The 19,714-nt window shown below is 44.0% G+C and overlaps 4 protein-coding genes across 4 annotated transcripts in view; 2 read left to right on the top strand and 2 right to left on the bottom strand.

Annotated features, from left to right (window-relative positions):
- LOC309549117 (uncharacterized protein) overlaps positions 1-19,714 on the bottom strand; it is a 4,285,597-nt gene that overhangs the window by 1,145,046 nt on the left and 3,120,837 nt on the right.
- LOC309549120 (uncharacterized protein) overlaps positions 1-19,714 on the top strand; it is a gene marked incomplete at its 3' end in the record, with an annotated part of 1,495,124 nt that overhangs the window by 1,009,332 nt on the left and 466,078 nt on the right. The window contains exon 10 of the mRNA XM_082249157.1: positions 9,362-9,507. Coding sequence (XP_082105283.1) covers positions 9,362-9,507 — 146 coding nt within the window. The remainder of the gene's footprint in view (positions 1-9,361; positions 9,508-19,714) is intronic.
- Positions 1-19,714, top strand: part of LOC309549128 (gastrula zinc finger protein XlCGF53.1-like) — a 437,528-nt gene that overhangs the window by 304,776 nt on the left and 113,038 nt on the right. The gene's annotated exons all lie outside the window — the stretch shown is intronic.
- LOC309548697 (uncharacterized protein) overlaps positions 1-19,714 on the bottom strand; it is a 371,895-nt gene that overhangs the window by 325,213 nt on the left and 26,968 nt on the right. The window lies entirely within an intron of this gene.

Genomic DNA, 19,714 nt, shown 5'->3' with positions numbered 1-19,714 from the left:
CTGTTTGGTGCTTTTCAGTGCAGTTTGTTATTTATGTTCACTTTGTGCAATCGCTGAAGTGCAAATCACTTGTATAAAGAATCACTAAAGGAAAGAACCCCCAGCAACGTTCCCCCCCCCCCCCCCCCCAGTAAAGTGCTGTCCCCATAAGGGTGCTCTAGTTTTATACTGCTAAGGGTGGGGGTGATTGTTTGTTAATAATTAATCATAGGATAATATAAGGATGGCTAACAATCAAAGCACGTCTTTCACATCTAAAATCAGATTATTAAGAGGGCAGAGATTTAAAGAAAAGTATCATCATCTGCTGGAGATAAAAGACGTCACAGTGACTATGGAGGAAGAGGACGACGGACATGACAGGGGGGGGGGGGGGGGCGCTGGGGGGGGGGGGGTGTACTGGGTGTAATGGGTGGCACAGTGGTGTAGTGGTTAGCACTTTCACCTAGCAGCAAGAGGGTCACTGGTGCAAATCCCAACCACGACACTATCTGCCTGGAGTTTGCATGTTCTCCCTGTGCCTGCGTGGGTTTCCTCCGGGTACTCCGGTTTCCTCCCACACTCCAAAGACATGCTGGTAGGTTAATTGGATCCTGTATAAAATTGACCCTACTATGTATGTATGAATGTGAGTTAGGGACCTTAGATTGTACGCTCCTTGAGGGCAGGGACTGATGTGCAATGTATATGTAAAGCGCTGCGTAAATTGACAGCATTATATAAGTACCTGAAATAAAAAATAAATAAATAGAAAATAAGATCTTATTACCTCCTCTGCTGCCACTTTCAGCAATATCTCCTCTCTACTTCCTCCCAACTCACCTCTCACCCGGAACTTCCTGTCTGTATCTGACATCACTTCCTGTCTGTATTCCATAGAGACTTCCTGTCTGGGGAGAAGTGAGATCACCACCTTGTGGAGCTCAGAGGAACTGCCTGAGAAACATCTCGGCCTTATGCTGTGTGTATGTACTGTATATGTATATCCTCCTTATAGATGGGTCATCTCCACTCCCACCAAGGGGGATAGAAATATATTACTGCTCGGGGGAGGGAGACATTTTGGCCCCTTTGATTTTGCAGAGAAATTGATTGCAGATTTAGTCATGTAGAACATCTGTTATATGGATACAAAGAACCTCAGCCGAGAGTAAAGGGTGGAAATGGCTCCTAATCCCCAGATTTGGGCAATTATGTCACCAATATAAACTGGAAAAAACCAGCGCTATGTGTAACAACTCAAATACCTACAAAAATAACTTCTACCGGACTGCTGCTGTAACAAAGGTAAGTATTCCCTTTATCAACTAGAAGAGCATTATGTGTCACAGCGCTGTCCTATTGTGTGTGCACATAAATTATCACAAATACACTAAAATATGTGGACAGGGTCAGGAGGGGCGGCTGCCCTGGGTGCAGTGTTTTTATTGCAGGAATGGGGGCTCCCTGACCCTAACCTTAAGGGAGGGGGGCTGCAGTTTGCCATCTTGCCCTGGACCACCTTGTCCCGGCACTGTATGTGGATACCTTCATATATAAAGTGCTAGGAGCTCAAAATAATATTATCTGCAGATCCACTGTTCCCACTTTACACCTACTTCATCTTATGGTGTTTTTCAATAGATGAAGTAAACTGATCCATGTGCAAATTTATATACAACATAAAGTGCTTTGTGCTCAAGATGCTGTTCCCTGCAGATCCACTGCTTCCATTTTGCACATACTTCTTTAATCTCATAATATTTGCTGCTATATTAAATAACCTAAAAATCTGTGCAAATTCATGTAATCATACAACATTGTGTACTCAATATAGTGTTCTCTACAAGTCCACTGCTTCCACTTTGCATCTACTTCCACAAATGAATGAAAAGTTGATAAGGTGTGAAAGTGCTCTGTGCTGCAAACTGTACCAGCTGTAGTGTAGCCACGCCTTCTTCCACCTCTTACACACGTGATGGTGAGGGCGCCCCCTTAGTAGTGCTTCCCCACTCACCAGAGCAATATGACTCCCAGCTTTTCATCTACCAGAGTCACAAACATCCTTCACACTCTCCTCACCTCCGATGGCAAAGGAACTGGATCCTCCTCGCTCACTCCTGCAAGTCTGCTGCGCTTTCTGTCAGTCTCCCTCCTAGACTCGGCTTCCTCCTCCGACCGCTGTTCCAGCAGGAGCTCCGCCTCTTCATACACACTCAGGGAGGAGAGAAAGGGGAAGGATATACAGTACATACACACACAGCACAAGGCCGTGTTCACACTACCAGACGGTTCTCAGGGCAGCAGTTCCTCTGAGCTCCACAAGGTGGTGATCTCACTTCTACCAGACAGGAAGTCTCTATGGAATACAGACAGGAAGTGATGTCAGATACAGACAGGAAGTGATGTCAGATATAAAAAGATCTTCCGGTTGAGAGGTGAGTTGGGAGGAAATAAAGAGAAGCCATTACTGGAAGTGACAGCAGAGGAGGTAATAAGATCTTATTTTCTATTTACAACCAGTAAACCCCCCCCCCCCCCCCGTCATGTCCGTCCTCTTCCTCCATAGTCACTGTGACCTCTTTTATCTCCAGCAGATGATGATACACACATATATAGTGTGGAAACCTAGATTAACCCCTTCAGGGGCAGAACATTTCCCCACTTACGGGGCCGGAACATTCTCTTCATTCTTATTTCTCGATCAGTCTTTTTTTTTAGCAACTTAGTTGATTTGTATTAGGTGTGGGGGATGGGGGGGGTTGTTTAGACATAAAAGGGAATCTTATTTGTCCCTCTTTACCAGCAGATCAAAAACTAGCAAAAAAGACTTTGTGATCTGTCAAGCCAAAGGTAAGAGACTTCTGGATGAAAAGAACACTAAACTGAATGTTCCTCTGTGTAATCCCACCGGGGTCCGTTCTTCCCTCATATTATCCCCCATACATCCCCATCCTAATATTGTACAACCAGTACAGTCCACATCATTCTCTCTCATCAATTATTGGTTTACAGGGAAACCTGTATAGATCACATGACCAATGAAGATGGAGGAGGACCGGAGTCACATGACTGAGAAGATACTAAACCTCACCCTGGAGATCATCTACCTGCTGACCGGAGAGGTGAGGAGGATTCTGGGAGGTCACATGACATCACTCTTATCTCTATTAATAAAACACAGACCTGACCGGAGAGGTGAGGAGGATTCTGGGATTCTAACATGATATTCCTATTGGTTCCTCAATACAGAGATTTCCTCCTCTGAAGTCAGGTGATCATATGACCATCACAGTGCCTCCATGTGACTCCCTAAAACCTGAGAGACACAACATGCAGAAGATTCTAGAAGTCACCAAGAAGATGATGGAGCTGCTGACAGGAGAGGTGAGCGGTGCTGGGAATTCTTTTTTGTAATTTTATTTTTATTGAATTTCCCAAAAATAAAGAAGTTACATCCATTGTATTTCACAAAACAGGGAATGAAGAGGGTATATAGATATTACACCACGAAGAGGGTATATATAGATATTACACCATGAAGAGGGTATATAGGTATTACACCATGAAGAGGGTATATAGATATTACACCATGAAGAGGGTATATAGATATTACACCATGAAGAGGGTATATAGATATTACACCATGAAGAGGGTATATAGATATTACACCATGAAGAGGGTATATATAGATATTACAGCTTGCAATAGCCAATAGACATACAGCATACTTGGACAGTATATGCAGTAAACTGAAATAAGTCAGAGGAACCCTCAAAGTTCTGGATAGAACATGAGATGTTTGGCCATCTGATGGACATGTCTGGGTTTGGTGGTTGCCAAGAGAATGGTACTTGCCTGACTGCATTGTGCCAAGAAGAGTTGAAGCTGTTATAGCTGCAAAGGGTGGACCAACTCAATATTGAACCCTACAGACTAAGACTGGGATGCCATTAAAGTTTATGTGTGTGTAAAGGCAGGCGTCCCAATACTTTTGGCAATATAGTGTAAGTGAAGGTTTTCAGTAACCGGGAGCACCTGGTATAATAGTTTGTAGATGGAGGATATGAGGTGTGGTTGGTGTGGGCCTTGGATTCATATGTTTGAATTTGGTTGGTTGGTGTAAAGCTAATGATGGAGGGGGGGGGGGTGGAGAAAAATGCTTCCATTGAATATAAGAGGTAAAGAGGTTATTGGGAATATGGAGCTTAGTGTGGAATTCCTCAAAGGGTCTGAGTTTTCTTGTAACCAAATCTACAAAATGACGCAACTATAAGGAGAATTATCTGCAGGACTGTGAAAACAACAGCCAGGACTATAAGAGGAGAAGTCTCACACCAGATTATTGACCACAATGTTGAGGATAAGAACAGTCAAGTTAATTAAAAAGCCAACAATACCTCTGCAAAAGGTCCCTGTTCCCCGCCACTTTCTCCAGACACATCACAAGCACATGGCTGATCTGGAGGTCACGGCAACTGAGACCATCCACAAGGGTTCACCTACTGATAATGAAAGGTTCTCCCTCTTATGTAGGAAGGAGACCTTCTGGATTTATAAGTTTGATTCCTTATCACCATATGGCTTGAATGAGGACTTAGAGATCCATAATATTGTCTAATAATCCTCATATCCCATTAACTTCTTTTTACCACTTTGTGTGTCATAATTGTTGTCTCTGGCAGACATATTAATAGTAATTGTAGCACCACCCCCGCAGGAGCTGCTGATTATGTTATTGGGTCTACACCCTGCCTAACAACCCTATAGAACTGGCTCGATCCCTCCTCAGGCACAACTGACCCAGAATAGGACTGGACTATAAAATGGATACACAGGTTGGAATACAATACTTCAGTATGCAACAGTGACTTATTACCTTCTTGGTGGTAGTCCTTCTGGGTGACACAATAGAACAGCACACAGGATTGTAATTAACCAAAGCTTAATTTACTGTATATCAAATTGAACAAGGGAGATACAATGAAACACAGTTCCTTAAAATGGGTCACTTAAATCAGCTTTAAAAGATAAAAGAAATACCCCACACTACTCCCTCATTGATGCTAGACACAGTACCAGATAAGTAGGCCTATCTGAGTCCCTTCCCCAAAGTCCTCTTCCTTCTTCTTCTTCTTGAATCTTCGCTAGCACTGGAACTGCGCAGATATATTTGTAATCCGCATTAGGAATGAAGATCAAGAGAGAGAAAAAGAACAGTGGACTGTTGATTGTCACTGCAGGGTGTCTGTGTAGCTAAGCGGTAACTTCCGTGAGTGCGGTAGGCCTCTGGCGGCTCCTTTAAAGTTATTATTGATTGTCTAAGAGTGTCTTGAAGTGATATGCTAATCTACCCCGGGGTATATCACTTTCTATTGCGCTATCGCTATATGTAAGTAAAGCCACTTCCTTGACAGACAAAGTCAGTCTTTTTGGGCAAGTGCCCTCTCACCACAGGAGTTTCCCTTTCGCGCGCTCCACTGCGATCTCAGTCCTTTGGCTCGATATCGGCCTCGCGGGGTCTTTCTGGTGGATGGCTCCGGTCTCTGCGAACAGCGGTAAGAGGCTCCGGGAATGTGTCTCGTGCTTGAGATGGGACGGTTCAACGTCGTCACTCCAGGCTTAGAGGCTTTGGCCTAATATCCAGCATCAGTCCTCAGCTCCAGCTTCTTAGTTCCTCGGAGTCCAGCGCAGAAGGGGCCCGAGCTTGGCTCCTCCCTTCCTTTAAATAACTTCCCCCATAAAGCTGTGCGGTGCAGCCGTGCACCCTGGATCTTACAATGCACACTGGGAGATGTAGTCTTTTCATCAGGAAGAAAAAGGAAGTCACAGCCCGGGAAATTCCATGCAGCTACCACTAGAGGGAGCCTAATTCCTTCTCACATATCAACAGTATCTTTAGGCATATTTAACCCCGCTACATAATATTTTAATTTTTATTATTTTTTATGATTATTATTATAATATTAGTTAGTTCTTAGAATATGCACAATAGTATTCAGGCAAATATTCCCCTTTTTATTATTTTCTGATATTTTGTACATTTGTGATTATACTGTAGAGTTTATATTTGATGGCAACTGACTCAATGGCAGCCATAAGCATTGATCGGTTAAGTGGCATTCAGATCTGCATAGCTCCGCCCACTCCCCACCCCTCTATTGGGACACATACAGCTTAAATACTCCAGTTGTCTTTATCCCCGTGACTTGATAAAGCGCATGCAGGTGAAACGTCATCACGGCAACTTTACAAGCTTGCATTCCATGCTGGGACCCCGAGGTTTCCTCTGGTTCTTCCCAGGGCTTTTGTATTGGCGCCCCTCTATCAGCCCTCACCGCAGTGCTGGATGACCCTTCCATTAATGCCCAGGGATCTTTTGCAGTGCTATTGTTGGCTTTTTCATTAACTTGACTGTTCCAAACCACCACATTGTGGGTAATAAACTGTTGTTACCCTTAATAGACCTGGCTGTTGTTTTCACAGTCCTGCAGATAATTCTGCTTTGAGTGACCACTGGGGGCACCTAGCGTGGTCTAATAGAAAAAGAAAAATACAGTGTGCAACATTTTTTCCATATGGACAACATAAATCGCATAGGGGAGGAGGATTGTTTCAGTGGAGAGGACATGGTGGAGTCAGCTGACCATAATAAAGGGCATGGGTGAGTGGGGTAGATAAGCCAAAATTCTATTTCAGACCAGTGACTGGGGGGGTGATGGACAGACCAGGACATAAAAGTGTGGAGGTGGGAGGCATAATAATAAATTAACCACTTCCCACCGGAAGGCCGTCATATGACGTCCTGGACTTGAAGTGGTGATATCTGGGTGATGGGTGCAGCTGCAGACATCATCCAGATATCTTTCTTTTCAGCCAGCTATTCCCTTACTTGTAAAAGCCATCCTAGCAGCTCATGAGCCACTTGATTGATTTTACAGGCAGCGGGAGGGGATGTCCTGCATCTCTCTTGCTGCCCTCCAGTGCCTCTCTTGGTTCTCCCATGTGATCGGGGAACCAGAACACAGATCCAGCGATGGAATACCATAGAGCTGGCCATAGACTGGATGGTCCCCGACCATCTCTATGCTCCTGGGAGGCCGAAAGCATCATCATGACGTAACGTCCGGTGCTTGCAGATGTAAACACTGCCAGTTTTTTATCCTGGAAAGCAGAGATCAATGTACTTTTTTTTGTCATGCTTTCCCGGGTAGAGGAGATTTCTCCATAAAGAGGACCTGTCACGCCTTATTCCTATTACAAGGGATGTGTACATTTCTTGTAATAGGAATAAAAGTTATTCAAAAAAGTTAGATTTGGTGTAAAAATAAAAAAATAACAATAAAGTTATTAAAGTGCTCCTGTCCCCTCGTGCTCGCACGCAAAAGCAAACACATATGTAGATTGTGACGGCATATATAAACGATGTTCAGACCACACATGTGAGGCATTGATGCGAACGTTAGAAGGAGAGTAATAATTCTAGCACTAGACCTCATTTGTAACTCTAAACAGGTAACCTGTAAACATTTTTCGAGTGTCGCCTAAAGAGATTTTTAAGTACTGTAGTTTTGCTCCATCCCATGAATGTGCTCAATTCTAGAGCATGACACATGTGTTTGATATCTATTTACTCGGCGTAACATCATCTTTTATATTTTACAAAAAATTGGGTTACAGTATCAACGGTTGTAACGGAACCGCCGACCCACACTGTGTTTGTGGTCTTCCATCAGTATACGGCTTCCTTGCAGTCATGAACATGTATACCAGATTTTCCCAGCCGCCCTCATACAAAGCTAGCCAACAACTTGGCTTGTACTGGAATCACTTTATTGAACAGTCACACAGAATTTATATGTATACAGCATGGACACCTCCCCCTCATGTTCAAATTACCACACACTGGTCAGGGGTTGCCTGATTACATTATCATATGCAGATGAAATTGTATACAGAAACAGAATTAACCTGAACTAATTATCTAGCCATCTGGACAGAACAATGTGGGCTCATTAACATTTTAAGAATGGGACAGGCAGATTTAACACAATACACATCCCACCTCAAAACAGACAATAGGACAAGACTGCCAATGACAGTCTGTCCGTCTCCTACATTGAAGTACATGGAATACACATCTACAAATTGCTATGATTATTTAGGAGGTAGACTTCATGGCAACAGGCTATAGGTCTCACAGTGTAAAGTGGGATTAAATCTTCATATCCCTTGAGAGATGTTGTTGACAAATATTACTATCCCACTTGAAGCAATCCAAACCGTTAAGTATATGTCTTTCACTCCCAGTGACGGTGAGTACCGTCACAATGGTGCTTTTTTTTTATTTTTTCATTAAAATTCATGAAAGTGTATTTTTTCCAAAGAAATTGTGCTTGAAAAATTGCTGCAACCACCATTTTATTCTCTAGGATCTTTGCTGAAAATCTATATATATTTTTAGTGTTTGGGGGGTTCTGAGTATTTTTTTTAGCAAATAAATGATGATTTTCACATGTAGGAGAGAAATGCCAGAATTGGCCTGGATAGGAAGTGGATTGGCCTAGATCTCAGCCAAAGCAAAGTGGATTGTGCTATGCGATGGGACTTATGGTGACATATAAATGTAACAAAGGTACTTTGCAGCAATTTCAGCCGAGAAAGAGGGACTTGGACCGGGAGAGTCTCCAATAGGTCCAGCAGTTTGGGGAGGAACCACATTGTGAGGACATTTACCGTGCCTAGCCAGGGGATATTATACAGTAAGCATCCCATTGTTTCAGGGATTAATGTCTTGAAATAAAGAAGGAAGGTTAGTTTAGTATAATGAGGAGAAGGTGTCACATGAATAACGAGGTATTTGAGGGAACAGGTACACTAGTGATACGAGTAAGCGGATTGTAAGGTGCCCAGAGTTGTGGGAGGAATGTTTATAGAAAGATCCTCGATCTTAGAAGTATTAATCTTATACCCCGGCAGTGTACTCAGGTAGATGATTGACAATTATTAGTAGTTATAATTTATACACAGCATGTTTGTTACAATGAATGTTTTATTATATATTCAGAGAGGAAACCTCGGGGATGATAATATTGATGTTAAAGAAGAGTATAAAGAGGAGGATGAGGAGTATGGAGTGATGGAGGAGTTTTCAGAAGGACACAAGGATATGATGGAGACACCTAATACCAGGAACCCACCAGAGAGATGTCCCCGTCCTCTGTATTCCCGGGATTCCACACAGGAAGATCACACCATCCCCCGCTGTTACAAGGTTGGTGCGATGGAGTATCTAGAACATGGACTTGTGGAGATGATGTGAGGATTTTTTATGTGAGTTTATATTTTACAGATGATTTTTTCTCTCATTTTCTTGGTTTAGGGTGAAGATCTGATAGATATAAAAGTTGAGGTTAAAGCAGAAGAAGAAGAGACGTATGTGAGGGATGATCAGCAGTCTATGGAGGAGGATGGAATAACGAGGACATTTATAGAGGAGGACACTCCTACAGAGATCAGCACAGGTGGGTCATTAACACTAAATACATTCCTCCACCCATACTGCTCACTGATTGGTCCAGAGTGCCCAGGTCTAGCAAGATCTCTGACAGCAGATTTCCCAGATTTACTTGCTCTGTTATTTGCTGGCTGTGCCGGGTGGAGGGATATGTCTGTATAGTCTCAGAACCACTTTACTGAGTGCAGTCTCAGGAGATGGGAGACAGCGGTGTGGGACCTCTGTAACTTGTCTCATGTAAACATTTAAGCTTCCACTGATTAATGAATACCAATATTATGAGTCCTGAATAGTGATGGGCCTAACACTCCCCTGTTCGGTTAGCACCAGAACATCTCGAACAGGGAAAAGTTCTAGCAAAAATGAGAACTTTATTAAACTCTATGGGACATGAACAGGAAAAATCAAAAGTCCTCATTTTAAAGGCTTATATGCATGGGTCCCGGGTACTGCCCTGGGGGACATGAGTTCAATGCAAAAACATTTTTTTTAAACTATTGTTTTTCCAGGAGCAGTGATTTAAATAATGCTTAAAGATAAACAATAAAAATGAAAAATTCCTTTAAGTATTGTGCCTGGGGGGTCCCCTTAATGTGCCTGTAAAGTGGCGCATCTGTATGATGTATGGAGCCTGCTGCTGCAATACTGAAATTTTTAAAGGAAAAAATTTAATTTTAACTTGCTTGCAGCTGTAATGTATTGTTGGCAATACAGATAAAAAAAATGCATACGGTCCCTCCCCCCAGTCCATATCAGGCCCTATAGGATTTGGTATGGATTTTAAGGGGAACTCCAGAATTAAAAAAAAAACGGCGTGAGGCCCCCCCCAGAATCCATACCAGACCGTTATCTGAGCATGCAGCCTGGCAGGCCAGGAAAGGGATGGACGAGCGAGCGCCCCACCCCCTCCTGAACCATACCAGGCCGCTTGCCCTCAACATGGGGAGGGTGCTTTGGGGTGCCCCCCAAAGCACCTTGTACCCATGTTGATGGGGACAAGGGCCTCTTCCCGACAGCCCTGGGCTGTGGTTGTGGGGGTCTGTGGGTGGGGGCTTAACGGAATCTGGAAGCCCCCTTTAACACGGGGGCCCCCAGATCTCGCCCCCCCCTATGTGACTGGGTATCTGGTACATCGTACCCCTACCCATTCACCAAAAAAGTGTACAAAAAAATAAACACAAAAGACAGTTTTTGACAAGTCCTTTATTCAAAAATAAAAAAATAGTGTCCCCCGATGTAAATCCATCCTCAATCACGACGCCCACCACATCCGATAAACAGAAATAAATTAAGACGCTTCCACCTCTTCAGAGATGTCCCGCCGAATTATGCTCTTGAGCTTTGACAACTCTTTTATAGGCAATAGGCGGGGCCACCCGATTTCGTCACCTGGTGGCACCGCCCCATCTGATGCACGTGATGTCAGAAGGAGGTGGTGTCACTGGGTGATGTAACCGGGTGGACCCGCCCTTGCCCCAAAAACAGCTGTCAAAGCTCAAGAGCGTCATTCGAAGGGATGCCTCAGAAGAGGCGAAAGCATCTTTGAATTTTTTTCTATTTTTCGAGTGCAGCGGGCGTCTAGATTGACTATGGATTTACATCGGGGGACACTATGTTTTTATTTGTTAATAAAGGACCTGTCAAAAACTGTCTTTTGTGTTTGTTTTTTTGTACACTTTTTTGGTGAATGGGTAGGGATACGATGTACCCGATACCCATTCACATGGGGGGGGGGCAGGATCTGGGGGTCCAATTGTGAAAGGGGGCTTCCAGATTCCGATAAGCCCCCCCACCCGCATACCCCCACAATCCCAGCCCAGGGTTGCCCTTATCCCCATCAACATGGGAGAAGGTGCTTTGGGGGGCACCCATGTTTAGGGCAAGCGGTATGGTTCCAGAAGGGGGGGGCGCTCGCTCGTCCCCCCCCTATCCTGGCCTGCCAGGCTGCATGCCCAAATAAGGGTCTGGTATTGATTTTGTGGGGACCCCATGCTGTTTTTTTTATTTTGGCGTGGAGTTCCCCTTAAAATCTGTATCAGACCCGAGGGGCCTGGTATAGATTTGGGGGGGGGGGGGGGGCATGCCATTTTTCTTTTTTTTTTTTTAATTCTGTCATAGGATTCCCCTTAACCACTTAAATACAGGGCACTTTCACCCCCTTCCTGCTTAGACCAATTTTTAGCTTTCAGTGCTCCTTGGCTTCTATGGGAAATATTGGTCAGCTTGGCATGGCACTGCTCCCCATAGTTAACAATGGCGTCTATGGGAAATAGTGGTCAGCTTGGCATGGCACTGCTCCCCTTATTTAACATTGGCGTCTGAGGGGAAATCTTGGTCAGCTTGGCATGGCACTGCTCCCGAACTATAAGTGACAGAGACACAACTTGGGGAGCACCGAGAGGGGAGTATAAGGTGGGGTATAACCTGAACACTACACTGACTTCACTAAACTAACTCAACTCACTGTCCACTAACTACCTGCCTAACCTCTATTATCTCACACTATACACAGCTGCCGTGTAAGCAGCAGCCTTGTATAGTGTGGGACGTGAACTTAGCCCCTGAGCCAAGACTGGCCAAAGCCACTTTGCCTTTGGCCAATCATGGCTCTGACAGGACATTGTGCTGTGATTGGCCTGAACATACAGGTCAGGTACATGCTTTGGCCAATCATAAGCACTTAATGCACTGTGAACACGCAGTGCATTATGGGGCGCTCATCGTGTACGAACACGCGAACATCTAGCCCATTCCTAGTCCTGAACTTTACGCTATATAATTTATATTGTACATTACATACTCCTGACCCCTGCACTATATACTCTATGTTGTACATTACATACTCCTGACCCCTGAACTATATGCTCTGTTGTACACTACATACTCCTGACATCTGCACTATATACTCTATGTTGTACATTACATACTCCTGACCCCTGCACTATATACTCTATGTTGTACATTACATACTCCGGACGCCTGCACTATATACTCTATATTGTACATTTTATACTCTATATTGTACATTACATACTCCTGACCCCTGCACTATATACTCTGTGTTGTAAAATATATACTCCTGACCCCTGCACTATATACTCTGTGTTGTACATTACATACTCCTGACCCCTGCACTATATACTCTGTTGAACATTACATACTCCTGACCCCTGCACTATATACTGTGTGTTGTACAATACATACTCCTGACCCCTGCACTATATACTCTATGTTGTACATTACATTATTCTGATAATATATAGTCCTATCTGTTGTATCTTAAGTTGTACATTACATATTTTTCTACCAGCTGGACATTTTATATCTGATGATTTGATTGGAGGACAGACTTTTACATGGTGATAAGAATGTGATAACATCCTCCAACTTTGGAACCTTAAACAGAAAGTGATAATGAGGGAGGAGTCAGTAACTCAATGATGGTGGTCTTCAGGATCAGTCCAGTCTTCATCTTGGTTGTTCTTCCCCCATCCTCACTCTCTGACCTCTGGTGGGGCTGAGCCCCGCTGTTATTCATGGCTAAATCATGGACTAAATTAGGAAATACAGGACATCTTGTGTTGGGAGGATGACAATGAGTGATAGAGGGGGAGGGGACAATCGTCCTATAATCCCCTCATCACTGTCACTCCTATAAAAGACAGTTCTCGTTGTTTCCTCACTCTCTGACTAAAGCCTCGTACACACGCAACGAATTTCCGCCGACCGCTCGTCCGTCTTTTGTCCAGAGTGGTGTCTGTTGGTTGGAATGTGCTCTAGACTGCACAAGAATTTTCCCGCACGACAGAATTCTACTTCAGAAGTGATGTCATGTGTTGGATTGCTTTGTATGTGTTCTTTCATCTCTGAGCATGCCTAGTCTTGCTCATAAGATTTTTCCCCATTGAAATCTGTACTGACTGCACGAAAATCGGACGTGTTTTGACGGAGGACAAAAATTTTATAGCCTGCACACCAGGATTTTTTCGGCCGAAAAGTCAGAGTCGGTTGTCAAGAGCACCATACTAACAAGCCGGAAATCGGCAGATCGGTCGTCGGACGAAAATTCCCGGCCGAATTTCCACTCGTGTGTACGGGCCTTTAGGTCCATTAATAAAGAAATGAACTGGTAGGAGATCAGAGGACCTATTTACTGGTTACCTGGAGGGGGAATTGTAAGATCCTCAGAGACAAAGCTGCCTGATGTGGGCGGAGTCCTGGTTTAGGGGAACCAATCTGCTGATGTCTAGTGATAATCTTTGTATTTCCATTTTAGTACATGGACGGGAGATGAGGAAAACCTCAGAGGATTGTCTCACTTTGTCTCCAGACTGTAAAGTAGAAGATGAGGACATCACACAGTATAGTCCAGGAGAAAACCCGGCTACCTCAAATGTCCATCCGGCATCACACAGTGTAGATGGACCATCGTATTCCTCTTATCCTGAGGAACCTCAGACTGTGAGGGACGGTGCCGGACCATCGTATTCCTCTTATCCTGAGGAATCTCAGACTGTGAGGGACGGTGCCATCCTTCGCACAGATAAGAGGTTTTCCTGTACTGAGTGCGGGAAGTGTTTCCGTTTTAAATGCAATCTTGATGAGCACAAAAGATCTTGCACAGGTGCAAAGCCATATTCCTGTCCTGAGTGTGGGAAATGTTTTTCAGACAGGTCCAATTTTTACCCACATCTGAGATTACACACAGTGGAGAAGCCATATTCCTGTAATGAGTATGGAAAATGTTTTTCACGGATGTCCAGTCTTGCCAGACATCAGAAGTCTCACATGGATGAAAAGACTTATTCCTGTCCTGAGTGTGGGAAATGTTTTCCAACAAAAAGAAATGTTGTTATTCATCAGAGATGTCACACGAGGGAGAAGCCATATAACTGTCCTGAGTGTGGTAAAGGCTTTTCACATAAGTCCCAACTTAACACACATCAGCAAATGCACACAGGACTGCCATTTTCCTGTACAGAGTGTGGGAAATGTTTTGTACGAAAATCAAGCCTTGTTAGACATCAGAGGTCTCACACGGGGCTGAAGCCATTTTCCTGTTCAGAGTGTGGTAAATGTTTTGTACGAAAATCATACCTTGTTACACATCAGAGGTCTCACACAGGGGAGAAGCCGTATTCCTGTTCAGAGTGTAGGAAATGTTTTTCCCAGAAGTCCGTTCTTTACAGACATCACAGATCTCACACGGGGGAGAAGCCGTATTCCTGTTCTGAGTGTGGGAAATGTTTTTCACAGAAGACCAATCTTTACAAACATCAGATATCTCACACAGGGAAGAAGTTACTTTCCTGTCCTGAATGAGGGAATTGTTCCTAACTGAAGTCCTGTCTTCCTGTACATCAGGGATCCCACACAACCCTGGAGGTGTATTAGTGCCTTGAGTGTGGGAAATGTCTTCTATATGAATGTTGCTGGACATGTGCTGGAAGAAGCACACCCTGATGTACACCTCAGATATACTCCATGGCTGATCTTCATGTAAGAAACACTTCATAAGGAGATCAGAGATCACCAAAGACATGGATGAAGTGTTGTACCATGTTGGCCATTGATAGCAGTAGAAAAATAAAAATGGAGTCTGTGATGGAACCGCTTGGCGCCCCGACTAGGTGCTTTCTGCCCTCCAAACCCTTCCGAGCAGACTGAGAGCTAATAGCACCCCTTTTTACCCCAAACATCGTACACAGACAAGATGTGAGGTAAAATCCAAAGGAATGACTGTTTATTGAAGCTCAGACGCCTACATCATACCGTACAGGAGGACATCCCCTCCTGATCATATTACCCTAACAATACAAATTGTAAACAAGAATATAATTAACACAACTAAGGAACAGCCAACATAAACTACGCTACTCCCCCTCTAGCAACTGATAACTTACAGTGATATACTTAACATGAGCTAATTAACTGGTCACTTAAACCAGCCTAGGTGGAGGGGACAATACTAGCAGACAGACTGAGACAATAGAACAATGGGAGAGATCTACTTCACATAAACACGTTATAGCAGGAGGCCCCAGCTGATTACATAACATCTACAGTCATTGCTGGTTTGAGGCATAGAGGCCCCAAATATGGATATGGAACCTCCAGTTCCCGGAGTCTGTGTGTTTTGGGGAGACATAAACTTGAATCAGAAACAAGACCGCTCAACGGATCCCCCAGGCATACACCTTCCAAAGAGTAGTGTTCCCTTAAATGCCAGGGCCCATAGTCAGTGGGTAAGAGGCTCACTCCCAGTCCTCTCCAAAAGCCTCTGTCCTGGTTAGGTCTGTCACAGAGTCATTACCTTTCATTGGCTGAGTACATTTTGTAGTGTGAGCTTTCAGAAACATTTAGAGGTCTATTTAAAAATACAAAAATAGTTAAATGAGTGTGACCAACATTCGCCCAGCTGTGACAAGTTTTGGCAATATTTTATTTCAAATGATCATAGGCTCCATCTAGTGGCCATAATGCTTTATTGCACTACTTTTACTGTTGGAGGTATTTCAGGAAAAATACCGTAATATGGCCACTAGATGGAGCTGGCGATCATAGGAAATCACTGTAGTAATTAAAATACAGCCATTATTTTTAACAGCTGAATGAATGTTTGTCATATTCGTCCAATGAACTTTCTGTAAATCAGGGAAAATAAACAAGGGAGGTTAGTGAAAGCAGCGCAGATTACACACACTACACATTGTTAGGCACACAGGTAACCCTTTTATTGCCCCTAGATGTTAACCCCTTCCCAGTCAGTGTCATTAGTACAGTGACAGTGTATAGTATTATTATTGATGTATTGGTGTCACTAGTGATGTCAGTGTCAGTTAATTGTCCGCCACACTATTACAGTCCCACTCTAAGTAGCTGATCACCACCATTACCAGTATAATGTCATAGCTGAGTAAATTCCACCATAGTTTGTCAAACCAATTAGCATACACTTCATGGGATTTTTTATGTTACCAAAGTCATGTAGCAGAATACAGTTGGACCTAAACTTTTGAAGACATTCACATTTTTTTTTTCATATATTTTTTTTATCGGATATATTTTATAATAGAAATATTATTTTTTTCACAAATGTTTGATTTTTGTTTATGTAATAAAAAATAAACCTAGTTGTGATCGAAGGCCACAAAAAAAGCTTTATTTGTGTGAAAAAAATTATATAAATGTAATTTGTGTACAGTGTTGCATGAACGCGCAATTACCAGTTAAAGAAGCGCAGTGCTGAATAGCAAAAAAAATGCTCTGATCATGAAGGGGGTAAAACCTTGCGGAGCTTAAGTGGTTAAACCAACCATTCATTTAAAACTAAAAATGTGCATTTGGCCATTTGATGGCGCTAAGTATAATAGAAATTGGTGTCATCACCCGGGCTCATCGGCTTCCTGCTTCAGGGGGTGTGGCCAGATGGACACGTTTCTACACATATGGTGGACTTGTCCTAAAGTGCGCCTCTTTAGGATGAGGGTACACTCGTTTATTTTTTCAGGTACGACATTCAATATTACCAAAGATGGAAGTATTACCCTACTGATGTGTAGAATGTGTGGAGAGGAAGGGTCTATCTGTAAATAAATGGCACCGTCCCCTGGGATAAATTATGAAATAGTTATGTAACCAGGTTGGTAGGCGACTAACCCCTCCTTGTCTCATTCCTTTTCCTTCCCTCCCTCCATCCTTATTAGTCGCCTACCAACCTGGTTACATAACTATTTCATATTTTACCCTACTGAATAAACCAGTGGAAAATGTCCCGGAACACACATGGACCTTAATATACTTCATGTTCTTCCCCATGACTAAGCTCCGGGGGCGGAGTAAAATGTGTTGGGGGCGTGGCCTGGTGGGAGCTCAGGCTGAGGTTGCCTCTCTCATACCACCATAGGACTCCATGGTTGTGCGGCACCAGCGATCTTTCCTCTCTTCTTTAATATACTTCATGTTCTTGGCGGCCAAAATTGCTGTTGGAACCGCCTGGAAAAGCCCAGATATAAACATTGCCCTAACGAAGTGTAAGCTCACATGGATAATGCTAAATGAAAGAATTGTTTGTGTCCTCTGAGACATACCGTATTTATCGGTGTATAACACGCACCTAAATTTTAGGAGAGAACTTTCAGGAAAAAAGCTGAAATTTAAAATAAACAGCTTTGAACTCAGAACATTTTTTTAAATCAAATGCAGTCTCACCAATGACCATGAATGCAGCCTCCTCATCAGCGCAGTGCCCACAAATTCAGCCTTCTCATCAGCGCAGTGCCCACGAATTCAGCCTCCTCATCAGCGCAGTGTCCATCTTTGCAGCCTCGCCAGCGCAGTGCCCATACTTGCAGCCTCGCCAGCGCAGTGCCCATACTTGCAGCCTCGCCAGCGCAGTGCCCACACTTGCAGCCTCGCCAGCGCTATGCCCGTAATTGCAGCCTCGCCAGCGCCAATGACACTATGTGAATCACTTTTTTGAAAGTCCAGGAAGCAGCGCCGTGAGGTAGAAGGGGGCGGGCGGGGCCGAGGAGACGGAAGGACGCACGCGCGGTCATCGGAAGTCCCGGCGCCTATGATAGACGTCGGCATAGGAGGCGGGACTTTCGATGACAGTGCGTCCTTCCTTCTCGGCCCCGCCCGCCCCCTTCTACCTCACGGCGCTGCTTCCTGGACTTTTTTTTTTTTTTCATATCGGCGTATAACACACACTGCTACTTTTTCCCTCCATTTTTAGGAGGAAAAAGTGCGTGTTATACGCCGATAAATATGGTAAATATGGTCTCCTTGGCTCCCCTATCTGCAGGTTCCAGACACAAGGTGCTGACTCCAGGAAATGGCTGGCGGTAAATCCCCGGACAGACTTCCTTTTGTCTTTCTTTCTCATTTCCATTAAAATCAATGAATGCTTTTCACCTGGGGGGGGGGGGGGGGTGCTGGTGGGGCAGTGAAAAAAATCCTGCAAGAAGCATCTTTGGAGTGCTAAAAAAAAGCACCTCAAAAATGCCCGTCTCTATTAAAATGAATGGGAAGCGCCTCAAAAGCACCTAAAAAGTGCTGCAAAATCGCTGTGTATGTAAAGATCACCTTGTAGAAGAACCCATTCAGTGTAAAATAGAGATAAATGGCAAAACATTTGTGGTTACTGTATGTCTGTGCATATATATATATATATATATATATATATATATGTACAGTATCTCACAAAAGTAAGTACACCCTCACATTTTTGTAAATATTTTATTCTATCTTTTCATGTGACAACACTGAAGAAATGACACTTTGCTACAATGTAAAGTAGTGAGTGTACAGCTTGTATAACAGTGTAAATTTACTGTCCCCTCAAAATAACTCAACACAGCCATTAATGTCTAAACCGCTGGCAACAAAAGTGAGTACACCCCAAAGTGAAAATGTCCAAATTAGGCCCAAAGTGTCAATATTTTGTGTGGCCACCATTATTTTCCAGCACTGCCTTAACCCTCCTGGGCATGGAGTTCACCAGAGCTTCACAGGTTGCCACTGGAGTCCTCTTCCACTCCTCCATGATGACATCACGGGGCTGGTGGAAGTTAGAGATCTTGCGCTCCTCCCCCTCCCTCCTAACCCATACCAGGCCACAAGCCCTTAACACTGGGGGGGGGGGGGCTTTGGGGCAGCTCTGCCCCCCCATCCCAAAGCACCTTGCTACCATATTGATGGGAACAAGGGCCTTTTCCCCACAACCGTGGCCTGTGGTTGTGGGGGTCTGCAGGCAGGGGGCTTGTCGTAATATGAAAGCGCCTTGTACCAAAGGTGCCCCCAGATCCTGCCCCCCCCCCCATGTGAATGAGTATCTGGACCATAGTACCTGTACCTATTCACCAAAAAAGTGGCAAAAAGTAATAAAACACACACACAATTTTTGAAAAATCCTCTATTATAAAATATAAACCAGCCTCCCCCGATGGAGATCCGTCATCAATCACAACGCCAGCTGCACCTGAAAAAATAAATAAAAAAAGACACCCTCGCCATTATGGAGGCCCTCTGTTTACTGTAGGCTCCCCGTTTCACAATATCTATATAGGTAAAAGGCGGGGCTACCTGTCTACATCACCTGGTGGCACCGCACCTTCTGACATCAGGGTCCCAGCATGCACCGACCTATGAAGTCAGAAGGGGGCTGTGCCACCAGGTGATGTAGATAGGTGGCCCCGCCCCTTGCCTATGTAAGAA

The sequence above is a fragment of the Pelophylax lessonae genome (assembly GCF_965119305.1).
Source record: "Pelophylax lessonae genome assembly, chromosome: 3".
In the NCBI taxonomy this organism is placed as follows: domain Eukaryota; kingdom Metazoa; phylum Chordata; class Amphibia; order Anura; family Ranidae; genus Pelophylax; species Pelophylax lessonae.
This window is presented reverse-complemented; position numbering and strand designations above follow the sequence as displayed.